Source organism: Amblyomma americanum, chromosome 2 (assembly GCF_052857255.1).
Source record: "Amblyomma americanum isolate KBUSLIRL-KWMA chromosome 2, ASM5285725v1, whole genome shotgun sequence".
Lineage (NCBI taxonomy): Eukaryota > Metazoa > Arthropoda > Arachnida > Ixodida > Ixodidae > Amblyomma > Amblyomma americanum.
Window position 1 is genome coordinate 12,415,399 of NC_135498.1, and position 17,620 is coordinate 12,433,018.

Consider the following 17,620-nt stretch of genomic DNA (forward strand, 5'->3'; position numbering starts at 1 on the left):
ATATTTAGTTCTCTTAGATATCCATACTGATTTAAATTAAGTGAGAATGCAGTATTTCTAGGAAGGCACATTTTTTCTTATTATTTACAAGGCTAGCCACACAAAAAAGTCATGGCAGCATGTTCTCTGCCTTTATCCTTTTGGTATATATATAATTCACTCACTACCTGCTGTCGCGAGTACGCAACGCACTGGCAACTCGCAAAGCGTGCGTCCTCAGTTTCAACGTTTCATGTCGTTTAATCGCAAAACAACCTTTTCCAAGTCCGTTACTGGATGGTCTGAAGCAACTCACTTTCCAGAACACTACTGACTGCGGCCAGCAATTTCTCTGGTAGCTTGACCTGCACCCGCTTTCTGGCGCCAGGGTGATGCTTGTGTTTGAGCTCAGAAGTCTCAAGAGCCTCGGTGATATTTGGGGGAATCGAGACAGCGCTGTTCACCTTAGTTATTGTCTGCGCAAAAAACAGGGAATAGAACACAACGACTGTTAACGTTTTAGAATGTGGCTGAATTCATCAATACCGTTGCTAAATCGACAATGGGATACAATAGTAACGTTGATGGCGTAGTTACTAGCAACGTTACTCGCTCGCATTCGCTCAAGTCATTCAAAACCTTGCCGTCATAAAGGCACTAAAATATGCAATCAAGAACTTCACAAGTTTTGGTCCATACAACACTTTCCCAACCAATAAACAAAAAAGAGAATACCGAGAGCTTTCGTTCGTCTAACTTTGTACTAAAATATGCAATCAAGAACTTCACAAGTTTTGGTCCATACAACACTTTCCCAACCAATAAACAAAAAAGAGAATACCGAGAGCTTTCGTTCGTCTAACTTTGTGCGCAAAATTGACATTCCACGAATATCGGTGCGCATTTCAGCTAGAAAAAATGAACAGCTCACCCGAACACTACAGATGCAATGTGGTACTCTCAAGCACACAGCCAGCGAGCGTAAATGGCTCATTTTTTGAAGCGCTACCATAAAATATAGGTGAACACCGGAGCAAGCACGCACATGGCACACACCACCGCAAACAAGCGAGGTTCTTGGATTGACTTCGGATGGCTTCGGCTTCTGCGTTATGTCACCTTGACAAGTTTCGTTTCTTGTGATATCGTTTCGTGTGATATCACAATATGGACGCACACAGGCAATGATGGTAGGGCGTCTGGATAATGGTGAAATAGAAGAAAATCTACAAGAGGCGATCGACATTGTCGAGGAATACGCGGAATGGGCAGGGTTAAAATGATCGCCCAGCAAACCCGAACTTCTGGTGATCCGGGGGGCTAGCAAACGCGATACCAATGCAGGAGACATTCTGGTAGAGGTCAATGAGACACCGGTAGCCAGAGTGGACAAAGTCAAGGTCTTGGGACTGATAGTCCAGGACAATAGAAAGAACACAGAGACAATAAACAGACTTAACATGACAACCAGGCTGATAAGGCGAATAGCCAACGAAAGACGATGAGTCCAAGAGAAAGATCTGTGCCAAATGGTTCAGGCTTTTGTTATAAGCAGAATTACATACGCCATCCCCTATCTCAAGCTAAGGCTGGCGGAAAAGAATAAAATAGAGGGGATCATACGACAGGCATATAAAGTATCCCTGGGACTACCACACTGCACCCCAACGGAAAGACTTCTTAAACTTGGGATCTACAACACCATTGCGGAACTGTGCGAGGCACATCTAAATCACACAATTAAGACGGCTCGCCACCACACATACGGGATGTAAGAACATACGGGATGTAAGATCCTGGCCAGCCTATGACTACGTGATAGAATCCCGAAAAAAAAAAAACGCGCAGACAAAACTACCGACTGAAGTGAGGAACACACTCACTATTAAACCGCTTCAAAAAAACATGCACCCTGCTTTTCACGAAGGCAGGATGCGAGCAAGAGCAAAGGCCCTTGAAGCCAAGTTAGAAGGCTCGGAATACACTGCCTACGTAGACGCGGCGGAATACGAGGACGCGACTCCTTTGTGGTCGTGAGCGTGAACGACTCGGGTGAAAGATTAATGGCCGGTTCGGTTAAAACAAAGATCTCGGTGACAGCGGAGGAGGTGGCTATCGCCATGGCAATGGTCAACACTAAAGCAGTCACCATAATTAGCGACTCCAAAGTCGCTATAAACAATTTCGCGAGGGGTATGATCTCCAAGGAGACAACGAATCCTAAGGCATAAAGACTGGAACCAGAGAGGTGAAACTAATATGGGTGCCGGCACACTCGGGAAACAGGGGAAACGAGTTGGCTTACAGTATAGCTCGAGGTTATGTCAGCCGAGCAGTGAGCCAGGTTGAGTACCCCAATTTCACGAGAGATGCATTCATATCCTTTCACGACTACACTAAGCACTTTAGACTGGAAAAGAGGATATATCCGCCACCAGACAAGAAGCTCGACAAAAGGCAGGAGGTAACGTGGCGTCGGCTCCAGCCTTCTTTAGCCCGTCAAAACTAGCTCACATGTACCCAACACAAAACAATCCAGCTTGCAAAGAATGCGGCGAGATAGCCGGATACGATCACATTCTATGGGGCTGCAAAAAGGTGCCGCCACCGGCGGACCTACCCTCGATGCCCCATCGCGGCCGTAAGAGCGAGCAGTCGCGCCTCGAGGTCTGGGTCCATTACTGCTAACTACAACAGACGACAAGCAAAGAAACCCGACGCGCGCCGCAATCACGCCGCCGACGTTGCGGCTGGGGTGCTGGGAGCGACAACCAGAAGTTGCAAAAGGAACGTCAGTGGATTACGTATTCATGGGCGGGGCCCAGTCCCAGAGCTGTTTTCTTTATTTTTGTCTGGTGCCCCGCGTGTAGGAGTTGAGGGGGGAGAGGAGGAGCGTAATTTTTAATCGTCGGTGTTATTGATGCTAGCTTAAAAATTCTTGCGTTGGGGTGTCGAGTGATGAAATGCCTATCTCTCGCCTGCTTCACGTAATCTCAATTAATTTATTGCATAGTCCCTTTAACTTCAGCTGAACCCTTTTCATTAGAGTTTTCGCACTGGCATGCTTCGAGCACCGATATATACAGTCTTCCCAGATAGCAATTAAGACAATTTAATCTCCGGCTTCTGCAGTTCTTCCTGTTGATAATGTGCACTTCGTAGGTTGGTCTTGGGACGACACACACCGGCGAACCCGTATCAACGTCCATTAACAGCTCGACGCCGTTCCAGTGAAAGTGTCTAATCGGTGGCGCCAGTGATTCCTTCGCCGTTACTGACCATAGCTGGGATGCATTATCTGCGCGGTCGTTACCCGCGTGCGCTGTGACGTTCACTAACCTTAGAGCAACAAAATGAAATTTAAAATTTTTATTTAGTGGCTAACTGGCGTTTCTTGCTTTTGAGCACATCAGAGCCAAATGCCCTTCTGCATCACAACTGTAACCGCGTCGATGACGCATTGAACAGGCGGCACCTTTATAACCCCTCTTTCCAGAGCATTCGCAGTGATTTTCACTTTCGTTCCGGTTCGCAGGGCAACGTAGCGGTGTCTTTAGTGATAGAAGATCCGCCAAGTTTCCTTCGCTGCTTATGTTCTGGGAATCAAGCTCTGCATTCTCAGACGCTGAGGCAAGCTTTTCTGCTTCTGCAAGATCCGTTTTTGCCAGCAACTGCTTTTGCAGGTTCTTTGAACGAACGCCACATACGATGCGGTCCCTCAACATCTTGTCTATACCAGCATTGTTCCGAAGTTGCAGTTCGTATCTCGACAATGAACGCCTGTACTCGTTCCCTTCCTGCTGTTGACTGTGAAAGAACGAAGATTTCGAAATCTCGTTCGATGTAGGGTCACAGTACTTGTTTAGCTCGTCCACAACTGACTGATAGCTCAACGGGTTTGGCTTGTTAGGAGCGACTGGTCCGCAAAAGGCGTCAATGGTTCTTGACCCAAGCCTGGCGACTAGCAATGCTCTTTTCTTGGCACCTTCGGTTACTTCGTTAGCTTCGAAATACGCTTCATCTTTTACGAGGTAGTACGGTTGACGCTTATCTTTTCCTTCGTCGAACTCTGGCAGTGGCCCATGGCTGCGGGAGGTTCGAGGCCTGGATGCTGTTGTCAGGCCTTTCTGTTCGGTGAATCCTCGTCGCCACTGTAGCAACCGGCCGGCGGCAGCGCGCCTGGCCAATCCAAACCAGGCAAGCAGTCGGCGCAAATGGCTGTAAAATCGCAAGCCACTGAGCAAGCGCCGGCCAAGGAAAGGAAGGAAGAGGAAAGAAAGGGGGGTTGTCTAGTGGCGCGCGTGGTCTTCGGCGCAAACGATAGCAGAGCGATAGGAGGTACACGTGACCCTGACGGCGCAGTTCGCAGCAACACGCATGGAATTAACCACTCACCCGAAAAAGGAAGCGACGCTTTCTTGGGTAGTCACTGCCTCTGTGAGGGTGATCAGTTGTCGCAGGGTGGAAATGGCTGCGAGGCCCATCGCGAATTCGTTCTGCCTTAGGGGCATGCCACGGAAATCGGTCGTCGGCTGCCTGAGCCTCGCGTTGTCTTGCAGCAACCGGCTCAGGCTAGCTTGGAAGCTGTCAACTCCTGCTCGAGACTCTTCAGGCTGAACCGCAGATCAGTGACGCGACACTCACGGAGGAAATCCAGCGAGGCCATCTGGACTGTGCCATCCAGACTGAGCCGCCAAAGCTTGGTCCTCGCGTGGAGCTCCTTGAAGCATGCTTCCCTGAAGCGGAGCGACACTTTGCAGAATTGGCACACGTAGGCGCCACTCTTGTCACGCTCCGCCCGGACGTCCAGCTGCTCCAGGTTTGTGCATCCCCGGGCCAGGCACGAGAGGGAGTCTGCCTGGTTGACGCCGCAGGGAGCGAGCGCCAGTGCCCGGAGGTGAGGAAGCGTGGAACCCACCACTGCGGACCCATTCGTGCCGCGGTCGCAGTGAAATAACGCTAGGTTCAACTCTGTGATGTTGGCAACGCAGCTCTTTAAAAAGAGCTGCGTTCCCTCCATGTAGCGTTTGCAGGCGGTCACAGTTCTGAGCGGCTGCTCTTCAAACGGGACAAAGTGTGCAAGGCACAGTGACAGTGAAGAGACATCCTTCCAGCGCTCGGGATCCGCGACGACTTCAGAAAGGCGGCGGCGGTCTATGTCTGCATTGGCTTTCATGACCACCACTGCTTCCTTGATCCCTCTTAGTTCATGGTTCAGCAGCCCTTTATCGAACACGGTCACATTACGGGAAAGTACCGGCCTCAGCCGAAAACTTATGTTGTTGTGAACAATGTCTACGACTTGAACGCGGCGTGGCTCCCGATGGCGGGGTCTTCGTGGTGCTTCGGGGGCGAACACCCATTCGTAAGTCAACTTTAGCTTGTTCAAGTTTTTCAGGGGACGAGCCACTTCCATACTTAAACCTAGGTCGGCGGTGTATGCACTTGCACCTTCTTTCCGGATAGAGTGGATGTGCAAGTTTTGCAGCCCGCGACAATGCTTGAGGAGGATCGTTAAAAATTCAACATTCTGTTGCGAAACCACCAGCTCTAAATACATGCTCTCCAGTTGCATGTCTGGCGGCTCGACGTTGGGGGCCAACAACTGCTCGTAGAACCGGCCATCGTGCAGCGTCCATTCGAGCTTTCGCACTTGGCTTAGCTTAGTAGCTAGAAGATCGAACAGATGCCAAGGTGTAACGACGCAGTTAACACAATACAGTTCTTTCAAATAACTGCAGCTGGAGACGCAGTTTAGCAAGACTGCGGACGACAGCGAAAGGCAGTTATTGAATTCTAGCTTTTGCACACGACCCGAAATATTTGCCGCGTCAAATTGTTCCATCGTGCGCTCGTCGGCGTCGGGAGTGAATCGGAGCTTTCGAACGATACGATACGAGGCGACTTCGGCAAGTTGGCGATGTTCTGTGTGGGCGGTGGCTTTCATGATCACGATCGGTTGCTCGTCCCCTCTTAGCTGATCGTTTCCCAGCCCGTTATCGAAAATGACCCGATTACGCCAAGCCGGCTCCGCCTGATCTCTTTAGTTTCCACAAAGAATGCCTTCGCCTTGAACACGGCGCGGCTGCCGATAGCGGGGCTTTCATGGTGCTTCGGGGTCCATTAACAGTTCGTAGGTGTAATTTAACACGTTCCAGTTTCGTAGCAGACGAACCAAGTACATTTCCTTGTCCATGATATGCTGTATGCTTGCACGTTCTTTCCGGATTAAGTGGATGTGCAAGTTTTTCAGTCGGCAACATTGCTTCAGGAGGAGCATTAAAAAGTCAACATATGCTGTTGCGCGGAGACTAGCTTCATATAGTACATGCTCTCCAGTTGCACACCTGGCGGCTCGATGTTGGGGACCAAGGGCGAGTTGTAGAACAAGCTATCGTGCACCGTCCATTCGAGCCTTCTCACTTTGGTCAACTTGACAGTGTTCTGCCCGACCACGCATTCCGCTGGCCTCCGTGGAAGCCAGCGCTGTGCGCCCGCCATTGCGCAACGCAAGCCCGGACTATCGGACATGTCGCGGCTTGCAGCTGATTCATCCAGGCACGCCCGGCGGAATCCTCCCTCCTCGCAAGGGCCGGCTCGAGCCGCAACCGACGCTTCGCTGACAGCCCTTTCCCGGCTGCAAACTTCGAACGGCCCAGCTCCTCTCGTCCATTCGTTAAATTCAAACATTGACCAGCGCCGTGACCTGATTGCGGGGTTTAAACGGCTGGCTGCTCGAAAGGACACCAGAGACTATAAAAGTCGAGCCGCGCCGGACAGGAGCAGCAGACGAGCAGACGGAAACATCAAGCGAGAACTCCGGCGCATCGCCCTACCTCTGTGTGAGCCAGTTGTGTTCCCGGCCCCTGTGCCGATAATGTAACGCCCTTGCTTATACTGTATTACATAAATGTTTCGTTGACTCACCATCGCATTTCCATTTCGTCGCTCAGCTCTGCGCAACAGTGGCGGCAGGCTGAGGTGCCCCAGTCCCAACAGGGTGGGAGGCCCAGTCCTAACAGCAGCTAGCAGAGCAAATAGATACAAAGCTTGAACCACGCAGTGCACACAAAACAGTTCTTGCAAATTATTGCAGCTGGCGGCGAAGTTTAGCAGGGCTGCGGACGAAAGCGGAGTGTAATTAGTGAAGCCTAGTTTTTCCATGCGGTTAGAAATGCTTGCTGCTGGAAAGTCCTGTATGGTGCGCTCATCGGTGCACGACGTAAATCTTAGTGCTCAAACAAGACGAGCCTGAAAAAAAAAAAACGGCGTTTGCATGAACCCGACAAAAGTCGGGTCGAGCGGCCTCCGGTTCTCGGGTTCACGTATACGTTAGGGGGTCGAGCTAAATGACCGTCGAGTCGAGATGGGCTAGTCCGACTGCAGCGGGTGGGTTGACTCGGCCCGGCTCGGTCGCGTCGGCTTACCGCCTCCTCTCTGATCTGGCGCCGCTGCGCAAGCCTCGCGTTCCTCCTCCTCTTCTAGCATCCGCGCGTGGTTTGCTTGCTCGATGTTAGGGGTAGCGGCGATCTCTGCCCGACAAAAAACGAGTTCATATAAACGCGGTTCTAGCGTTAAACGTTGCCAGGTTCAGATTCCAATGGCGGCCTGTCCGGAGGCAGAGATTCTTAGCACCCTCCGCTGCGTCACAGGTCTGACCGCCGCCGTGGTCAGTTGCTCTGCAGCCGCTGGGGACTGAGGGCCGAGGGTTAATTGGTTTGATCATAGAAGGTTGTGGCCAAGTACTACACCAGGGTGGCCAAATCCTGCTCTGGTGAGAGAGTGCGTTGTCGGTTCTGGTCACCGAGATAAGGCCGCACTCCAGGCCTGGTTATGCAATTCCATCGACCCGCGGATTTTTTTTTTTTTAACCCGGTGGAGAATTGCGCGGCACCAGGATTTGAACCCCGGTCCTCTTGCACGCGAGGCGGATGTTCTACCTCTACGCCATCGCTGCATCTTTAGCTAGTGAGGCTAGCCTAGCAGTGCTGTTCGAGGAACTAGCGGGAATTAAATGGGATGTGATAGGGCTTAGCGAAGTTAGGAGGACGGGTGAGGCGTATACAGTACTAAAGGACGGACACATACTGTGCTATCGCGGGTTAGAGGGTAGACGAGAACTAGGTGTGGGTTTCCTCATTAATAAGGATATAGCTGGCAACGTAGAGGAGTTCTACAGTATTAACGAGAGGGTAGCAGCTATTGTAATTAGGCTGAATAGGAGGTACAAGCTGAAAGTGGTGCAGGCCTACGCACCCACATCCAGCCATGATGACCAGACCGTTGAAAGCTTCTATGAGGACGTAGAATCAGCAATGAATAGAGTACAATCGCAGTACACTGTACTGATGGGCGACTTCAATGCGAAGGTGGGCAAGAAGCAGGCTGACGACCACGCGGTTGGTGACTATGGGATAGGCTCTAGAAATAGCAGGGGAGAGCTATTAGTCGAATTCGCGGATAGAAATAACTTACGGATCATGAATACCTTCTTCCGCAAACGAGAAAACAGGAAGTGGACCTGGAAGAGCCCCAATGGTGAGATTAAAAATGAAATAGACTTCATACTATGCGCTAAACCTGGCATCATTCAGGATGTGGCCGTCCTCGGAAGGGTGCGTTGCAGCGACCATAGAATGGTAAGGTCTAGAATTAGCCTAGACTTGAAGAGGGAACGGAAGAAGCTAGCGAAGAAGAAGACCATTAACGAGTTAGCCGTAAGAGGGAAAGCACAGGAGTTTAGGATAGCGCTGAAAAACAGATACTCGGCTTTAACTGAGGAAGATGATCTTGATGTTCATTCAATGCACGATAACCTGACATCAATAATTACGGAGTGCGCAGTAGAAGTAGGCGGTAGGACAGTTCGAAAAGATACCGGGAAGCTATCTCAGGTGACGAAAGATCTGATTAAGAAGCGCCAAAACATGAAGGCATCTAACACTACCGATAGAATAGAACTAACGGAACTATCAAAGTTAATAAATAAGCGCAAGGTAGCCGACATAAGGAAGTTTAATATGGAGAGAATCGAGCATGCTCTAAAGAACGGAGGTAGCCTAAAAACAGTGAAGAGGAAACTAGGCATAGGTAAAAACCAGATGTATGCATTAAGAGACAAGCAGGGCAATGTCATTAGCAATATGGATAAGATAGTTAACGTAGCCGAAGAGTTCTACACAGACCTGTACAGTAGCCAATGTAATCAGAACGCTAATGAGAAAGACAGCAGTGCACAGCAATGCGTCATCCCGCCAGTAACGAAAGATGAAGTAAAGAAAGCCTTAGAAGCAATGAAAAGGGGAAAAGCAGCTGGGGAGGATCAGGTAACAGCAGATCTGTTGAAGGATGGAGGGGACATCGTGCTAGAAAAACTAGCCACCCTGTATACGCAATGCCTTATGACCTCGACTGTACCAGAAGCTTGGAAGAATGCAAACATTATCTTAATTCATAAGAAGGGAGACGCCAAGGACTTGAAAAATTACAGGCCGATCAGCTTACTATCCGTTGCCTACAAAGTATTTACTAAGGTAATCGCTAATAGAGTCAGGGCAACGTTAGACTTTAATCAACCAAATGATCAGGCAGGCTTTCGTAAAGGATATTCTACAATAGATCATATTCACACCATCAATCAGGTGATAGAGAAATGCGCAGAATATAACCAACCTCTATATATAGCTTTCATTGATTACGAGAAAGCATTCGACTCAGTGGAAACCTCAGCAGTCATACAGGCATTGCGTAATCAGGGGGTAGAAGAGCCTTATGTCAAAATACTGGAAGATATATATAGCAACTGCACAGCTACTATAGTCCTCCATAAAGTCAGCAATAAAATTCCAATAAGGAAGGGCGTCAGGCAAGGAGACACGATCTCGCCAATGCTGTTCACCGCATGTTTGCAGGAGGTATTTCGAGGCCTGAATTGGGAACAGTTGGGAATAAGAATAAATGGAGAATACCTAAATAATCTGAGATTTGCTGATGACATTGCCTTGCTGAGTCACTCAGGAGGTGAACTGCAAATCATGATCAACGAGTTAGACAGGCAGAGCAGATCGATGGGTCTAAAAATTAACATGCAGAAAACCAAGGTAATGTTCAACAGCCTAGCAAGGGAACAACAGTTCACAATTGGCAGCGAGAGCCTAGAAATTGTGCCGGAATACGTCTACTTAGGGCAGGTAGTGACAGCTGATCCGGATCATGAGAGGGAGATAACTGGAAGGATAAGAATGGGGTGGAGCGCATATGGCAAATTCTCGCAGATCATGAGTGGCAGTTTACCAATTTCCCTCAAGAGGAAAGTGTACAACAGCATAATCTTACCGGTACTCACCTATGGGGCAGAAACGTGGAGGCTAACGAAAAGAGTTCAGCTTAAGTTAAGGACAACGCAGCGAGCCATGGAAAGAAAAATGATAGGTGTAACGTTAAGAGATCGGAAGCGGGCAGAGTGGGTGAGGGAACAAACACGGGTTAAAGACATCCTAGTCGAAATCAAGAGAAAGAAATGGGCTTGGGCAGGGCATGTAATGCGAAGGCAAGATAACCGCTGGTCTTTAAGGGTAACGGAGTGGGTTCCAAGAGAAAGTAAGCGTAGCAGGGGGCGGCAGAAGGTTAGATGGGCGGATGAGATTAAGAAGTTTGCAGGCAAAGGGTGGATGCAGCTGGCAAAGGATAGGGTTAATTGGAGAGACATGGGAGAGGCCTTTGCCCTGCAGTGGGTGTAGTAGGGCTGATGATGATGATGATGATAAACGCGGTCGCGTCGGATGGTAAGCCCGACAACTGGCGCAACCCGACTCAACCCGCCGCTTTCAGGTTCGTGTATACAAGGCCACATTCGTGGTTGGAAAAAGCTTCTGCGAACGCTATCGGGCGTGATAATATAATCTGCCATACTTCAAGTGGCAGCATGCTGAAGTTTGCTGGAAGGAATCTTCTCTCGGGGCCAGTGACACGCACAAATTCTTGAAAAACAGGACCGTAGGCTCGGCGACCTAAGTCCGGCCACAAATATTGAAAACACTCACTTGGAAGAGAACTTTGCATTCCTGACGTATCTTGAAGAACGCAGGCAAAGAACTAACGCAGAGACTTGAGAAAACAAACCACTGCTGCTCAGGAGGATGATGATGATGACGTGTAGTAGTAGTTTGTTAAAAGAAAAAAAAAGTAAAGGAAAAGAATGTTGTCGCCGGCCACGGCAATTGCTATGAATATCTTAAGCACCCGAGCTGCAGCCGGCGGAGGTGAAAGGGAAAGGGAGAGGAGAGCGATACCAAGAAAGGACAGGGGAGAGCTTTGTACACTATTTACAAAATACAAAAAGTAATCAAGCGCGCGCCGCTGTGTTCCTTTTGTGAAGGCGGGTGCAAAAAAGCATGGGCCCAGCCAAAAAATAATGTAACACAACATAAGAAAAAAAATTGGCTGTGGTTTAGCTCAGCTTAACCCTAGTTCAATTGCGAAAGCTTCGTTTCCTCGGCACGTCGTCTACGCAGCGTCTCATTCCGACGCTCTCGAGAACTCAAACCGGTCTCTTCCGCAGTTGAGTGACTCCGGGCCGTGGCACGACTTCTTTTAGCCGCATCTTCGTTACGACGCTTCTCGAGTCGTGCGGCACGCTCTAGCGTCTCTTGAGCGCGTTGGCTCTTCCTCGCTTCGTTCTGTCATGGTGCGTCTCTTTCGCGCGCTCTCCACAACCACAATGCACCGAGGCGAAGAAGCGTGTATATATATATATATATATATATATATATATATATATATATATATATATATATATATATATATATATATATATATATATATATATATATATATATATATATATATATATATATTAAGGAAGCCAACAGTCACCGAAACCAAGGTGCATAGGGGAATGTTTTTCTATTTTTTTTAAATTTCTATTGCCAATCAATTGTTTTTTTTTGTTGTTTTTAAAGAAAATTACTTATAAACCAGCAGAAAAAAAACAACCATGCCGCCGGTGGGATCCGAACCCACGACCTCCGAATATCGCGTCCGGTGCTCTTACCAACTGAGCTACGGCGACGGCTGTCCAATCTGCTGCTTTCGTGGGTATTTATGTTTTTGCGTGTAAGCGAACCTTGAGAGTGTTCACCAGCGCCACCCTCGTCCATAGCGGTGGACGTAGCACGTCCTGTAATACCGCAAGTGTGACGTGGAACGTCTTCTAACGGCGAGGGCAGAAACTTTGCGAGAGCCCTCTTATGGTACCTATGACATCAAGACTGCCAGAACCGAGACCCCCGTTAAGCTATTAGCAGACAAGGCAAATGAAATGAGGGGCTCGTTTGACAAACATATTAAGGAAGCCAACAGTCACCGAAACCAAGGTGCATAGGGGAATGTTTTATATATATATATATATATATATATATATATATATATATATATATATATATATATATATATATATATATATATTATCCATTCCCTGCGAGGCGACACCTCCTCTCCCTTTACCCCAGCGGAGCACATCTGGTGTAGGCAACAGCGACTCAAGGTCGTTCGTGGGCCCGCGCATAAGGCATACGGCGCGACGTGCCGAAATGGCTCGCTGGCTGTAGTAAAGCTTTCGCTTTAAAGGTGCCTGCATGCGCGCCCACCACACTCGCCGATCCAACCCCTCGTGGGGGTCCTTACAGTGCGACTGAAAAGCTACTGTGAGAGGAGAGTGAAAGGTCCTGGAATGAGGAAGGGGCGGTCCGACATAGTGTGCAAAGTAGCCCTGCGAGATGCCCGCACGTGGGAGCTGCCGCCTCACCCTTTTAGAACCTGCTGTTGGGTTGGTTCAACCACACCGGGGATGGAGTGCGGAGGGCGCGCGCTTCCACATTCCCTGCGAAAGTTCCACAGACGCCGGCGCCTCACCACGGCGAAAAGAGGAAACGCCACGACGGCGATCGCTGACCGCGCAGTGTGTATCCGTGCGTGCCTTTGTGTAGTATTGCTTGCTCGTTGTGTTGTTCCCTGCTTCTTTTCTTCAAATCAACAGAAAATTACAAAGCAACCGCATGCGCAGTGTGCCACAGTGCACCAGCAGGGCCGTTCACAGCAAAATAATCCGGCATTCATTTCCGAAGGACCCTCGTTTGAAGGAAGAATGGACAGTGGGTGACTGTCTGCAGCGCACATTTCGCAGAAGACGGTTTTTTCTGGAGGCGCACTTGTAAAAAAACATTCGACCCGACGTCTTTCTGCGGGTGCGAGCATTTCAGCGTGCGATATGCGATGTTTGCTCCTGTTATCCACTCAGGTTTTTGAGTGAAAGGGTACGCGGCTTTACGTCATCGTGAAACACTCGATGCGACGTACTATATTAGTGCTTGCTGACGTGGATAAATGAAGCCTCTTTTGGTCATGCAGTTTCTCTTGACAGAGCAAACAGAGTAAAAAATTCATGCTTGTGCAACATGAATCCAGGTAGCAGCTACATATCCGTGCATCCTATTCCGCGAAGACAGGGTGCTGCTGACTTTTACTTTGATTTACAAGCCCCGTTCCGTGGTTTCGGAGCGATTGAGAGGGGACCGAGAAGGCTTGGAGGGGCTATCTGCATTGTTGCAAGCTTAGGGCCCTCAGCATTGGAAGACACCTGCAATCTACACGTGCTAGGAAAATGCGATTTCGCCACTTGCGACTGGCTTAGAGAGAATTTAGAAACGAGAACGCTTCCAAGATTTCGTCCACTCAGTGTTCGTAGATATTTTCTAATACACTTTGTTGTAAGTTATCAAAGGCTCTGGACAAATTACGCGAGTGGACGTACGACTGAAGGTCTTAATACAAAGACTGTCGATGTCTTGACTTCTTCATCCAGCTAGAAGATGGACAACTAACCTTCGCCCTTACGACGGAGGCGAGAGGTGGGGGCGACACGGTGAACTACTATAGGTGATAAGGAGGCAGCCGCGGAACCCCCAGACTGCTCCGGCGAAAACTACACATTCATTACTAGTGTTAACATGGCGTCCAAAAAGGCACAACCCTTTGGATAACTACAGTGTCTTCTCAAGGTGGCTAAGACAGTAGTATACGCCGTGGTGGAAACAAAATTTAGAGCATGCTATTGCGGGAAATGTTCAATGCAATCTATTTCTTCTGCTTTATAGTGTTGAAAGAAAAAAAACATTGAGCATGCACCTGGTAAGTATCCTGCACTCAATACAATATTCAGTGCACACGGCAAGAAGGAGTTGTCGTGACGCAGGGGTTCACTCGAACCCGGGCTCCTTCGGGTAGCGTGCCCGAGCCTTCGAGCTGAGGATAGGTGGAACTTGAAGGTTGGGAAAACGAAAAACAAGCAGGTTTACTGACACTTTGAGGAAACTTATTTACATAACTTAAAAAAGAGCAAACAGCCACAAATTAAAAAGTTCATAGCGTCGAGTGACTGGATGAGCCTTGTGGCCAAGGCCCAGAGCGATCGTTCTCACTCAGGCCGCCTGCTCCACCCTCTCACCACACGAGGCACAGATCGGAAGGGTGACACCGCACATAGCACGCGGAGCCCCGTGGGAATGGGCGAGGAGGATTCGGAGGTCCGCTGCTACTTCGTCCGAAGCTGTACATGTCGATCCAAACACCGGCGCTTGTCAGTCACGGTTAATTTCGGGAAGGCGCCGTTGTCTTCTTCCCCTGTCGTCTGACCACCGCCGGTCGCGTCTTGCGAAGAAACAGACAAAGGGAAGGTCATCTTCCCCCTTCCTGAAGAGCGTGGGAAAGATTCCGCAGGCGGGTTCCCAGCACATCTTTTGTTCTTGGGGTCCTCGTGGGGTCATACGACCTGTCGGAATTGCCGCTACCGCATGATCATCCCTGCCGATTTAATCTTCGCTTTAATCTTCTTCGGCTGGTGTGCATCCCGTTCATAACAGAGTGTAGAAAAAGAGCAATAATGGCGTTTATACAGGTGCAATCATGAGCAGCATCAGGCATGTACAAAACGGCTCGACGATTATTACAAGCCCGAACCGAGGTTGCTTCCTTGGTCGCAGGCGATAGAATTTTGGGAGCTGTGTCCTCGACGTCACCTTAAACACGGTTGCGCGGCCTCACTAGACCGATGTAAGTCGACTGGCAGCAGCCGAGGCAGGGCCCGTTGTCGAGGAACACACCGGCTCCTGAGCGCCGCCGTTTCCCGCTGCGCAGCCTAGTCGCGACGGCATGCCGCTGACGGAGCCACGTGACCGGATTCACTCTCCACTTGGTGTCCATGTAGTGCGCGTGAAGCACCTCCAGCAGCGGCAGTTCGGCCTGCATGAGCCTAAGAGGAGATACACATACGTATTTACTAAGAAAGGCAGAGTGGTAAATTAAGACTTTCTGGCGTGCTACGCGCTCCACTGGAGAACGCAAGAGGCGTATGAAGGGAGATGACATGGGCAAACGTAACATGCGAATAAGTAAATATACACACATATAACTAACCAGTTACCTGAAGAAGGAAGCGACGCTGTCCTTGGTGGCCGCCGCCTGCGTGAGGACGCACAGATGTCGCAGGGTGGAAATGGTTGAGAGGCCCGTCGCCATTCTGTTCTGCGCTAGAGGGATGCCGCGGGTATCGATCGTCAGCTGCTGGAGCCTCGGGTTGTCTCGCAGCATCCGGGTCAGGCTAGCATGGAAATTGGTAGTGTTTATCGCCATCTTCTCGGTGCTCTCCAGGCTCAACCGCAGATCAGTGACGCGACACTCACGGAGGAAATCCAGCGATGCCATCTGGACTGTGCCATCCAGACTGAGCCGCCAAAGCTTGGTCCTCGCGTGGAGCTCCTTGAAGCATGCTTCCCTGAAGCGGAGCGACACTTTGCAGAATTGGCACACGTAGGCGCCACTCTTGTCACGCTCCGCCCGGACGTCCAGCTGCTCCAGGTTTGTGCATCCCCGGGCCAGGCACGAGAGGGAGTCGGCCTGGTTGACGCCGCAGGGAGCGAGCGCCAGTGCCCGGAGGTGAGGAAGCGTGGAACCTACCACTGCGGACCCATTCGTGCCGCGGTCGCAGTGAAATAACGCTAGGTTCAACTCTGTGATGTTGGAAACGCAGCTCTTTAAAAAGAGCTGCGTTCCCTCCATGTAGCGTTTGCAGGCGGTCACAGTTCTGAGCGGCTGCTCTTCAAACGGGACAAAGTGTGCAAGGCACAGTGACAGTGAAGAGACATCCTTCCAGCGTTCGGGATCCGCGACGACTTCAGAAAGGCGGCGGCGGTCTATGTCTGCATTGGCTTTCATGACCACCACTGCTTCCTTGCTCCCTCTTAGTTCATGGTTCAGCAGCCCTTTATCGAACACGGTCACATTACGGGAATGTACCGGCCTCAGCCGAAAACTTATGTTGTTGTGAACAATGTCTACGACTTGAACACGGCGTGGCTCCCGATGGCGGGGTCTTCGTGGTGCTTCGGGGGCGAACACCCATTCGGAAGTCAACTTTAGCTCGTTCAAGTTTTTCAGGGGACGAACCACTTCCATACTTATACCTAGGTCGGCGGGGTATGCACTTGCACCTTCTTTCCGGATAGAGTGGATGTGCAAGTTTTGCAGCCCGCGACAATGCTTGAGGAGGATCGTTAAAAAGTCAACATTCTGTTGCGAAGCCACCAGCTCTAAATACATGCTCTCCAGTTGCATGTCTGGCGGCTCGACGTTGGGGACCAACAACTGCTCGTAGAACCGGCCATCGTGCAGCGTCCATTCGAGCTTTCGCACTTGGCTTAGCTTAGTAGCTAGAAGATCGAACAGATGCCAAGGTTGAACGACGCAGTTAACACAATACAGTTCTTTCAAATCACTGCAGCTGGAGACGCAGTTTAGCAAGACTGCGGACGACAGCGAAAGGCAGTTATTGAATTCTAGCTTTTGCACACGACCCGAAATATTTGCCGCGTGAAATTGTTCCATCGTGCGCTCGTCGGTGTCGGGAGTGAATCGGAGCTTTCGAACGATACGCTCCTGGAAGGCGATATATGCGAGGCTGGGAACAGCTTCGGCGAACGCCATCAGGGACCCTCCGTCGAGGAGTGAGAAGATGTTCTCCCATGCTAGAACTGTCAGGGAATCAATACCTTTGAAGGGGCCCGAACTCGGTGGCATGCTGAAAAGTTCCTTGGAACGGAGTTTCGCTCGTGGCCAACGAGACGGTCGAATTCTTGAAAAACAGTACCAGCTCCTCCGCAACCAAATGGTGACCGTAGAACGCCAAATAGCGACGAAGATTCTACTCACTATTCTTTGCAGATCCTCAAAAAGGCAGACACAAAACGAACGCGTAGACTTCAGTGAACGAACTGCTGATGTGGCCGGCAAAACGTCGTACTTGGTGATGATGGGGGAGGGGGAGAAGGGGGGGAACGCGACGCGGCAGTAATCTCTCTCTGATGATTGGCGAACAACCTCTGCGGGGGGTCCACCCTCAGAGGAGGGGGAGGGGCCTGAAGAAAGGGAAGGAGCGGTTTGACAGGCTGAGATATGGAATCCTCACGCGTTAGTCACCACTACCCCGTCGGGCGAGTTGGTTCATTTCCCAAGAAAAGCCTCCAAAACGGAAACCAGAAGATACTGTCAAGGCAAGCACGTCGGCGCACAGACAGCTTATTTCTTCTTA

At 50.0% G+C, this 17,620-nt stretch overlaps 1 protein-coding gene across 1 annotated transcript in view; it reads right to left on the bottom strand.

Moving 5' to 3' along the window:
- The window catches only part of LOC144120581 (ribosome assembly protein METTL17, mitochondrial), a 37,612-nt gene extending 36,103 nt beyond the window's left edge, over positions 1-1,509 (bottom strand). The window contains exons 1-2 of the mRNA XM_077653148.1: positions 911-1,509; positions 296-455 (exon numbers count right to left, since the gene is read on the bottom strand). Of these exons, the coding sequence (XP_077509274.1) occupies positions 296-455; positions 911-1,441 (691 nt within the window). The 5' untranslated portion in view covers positions 1,442-1,509. The remainder of the gene's footprint in view (positions 1-295; positions 456-910) is intronic.
- Positions 1,510-17,620: the final 16,111 nt, after the last annotated feature.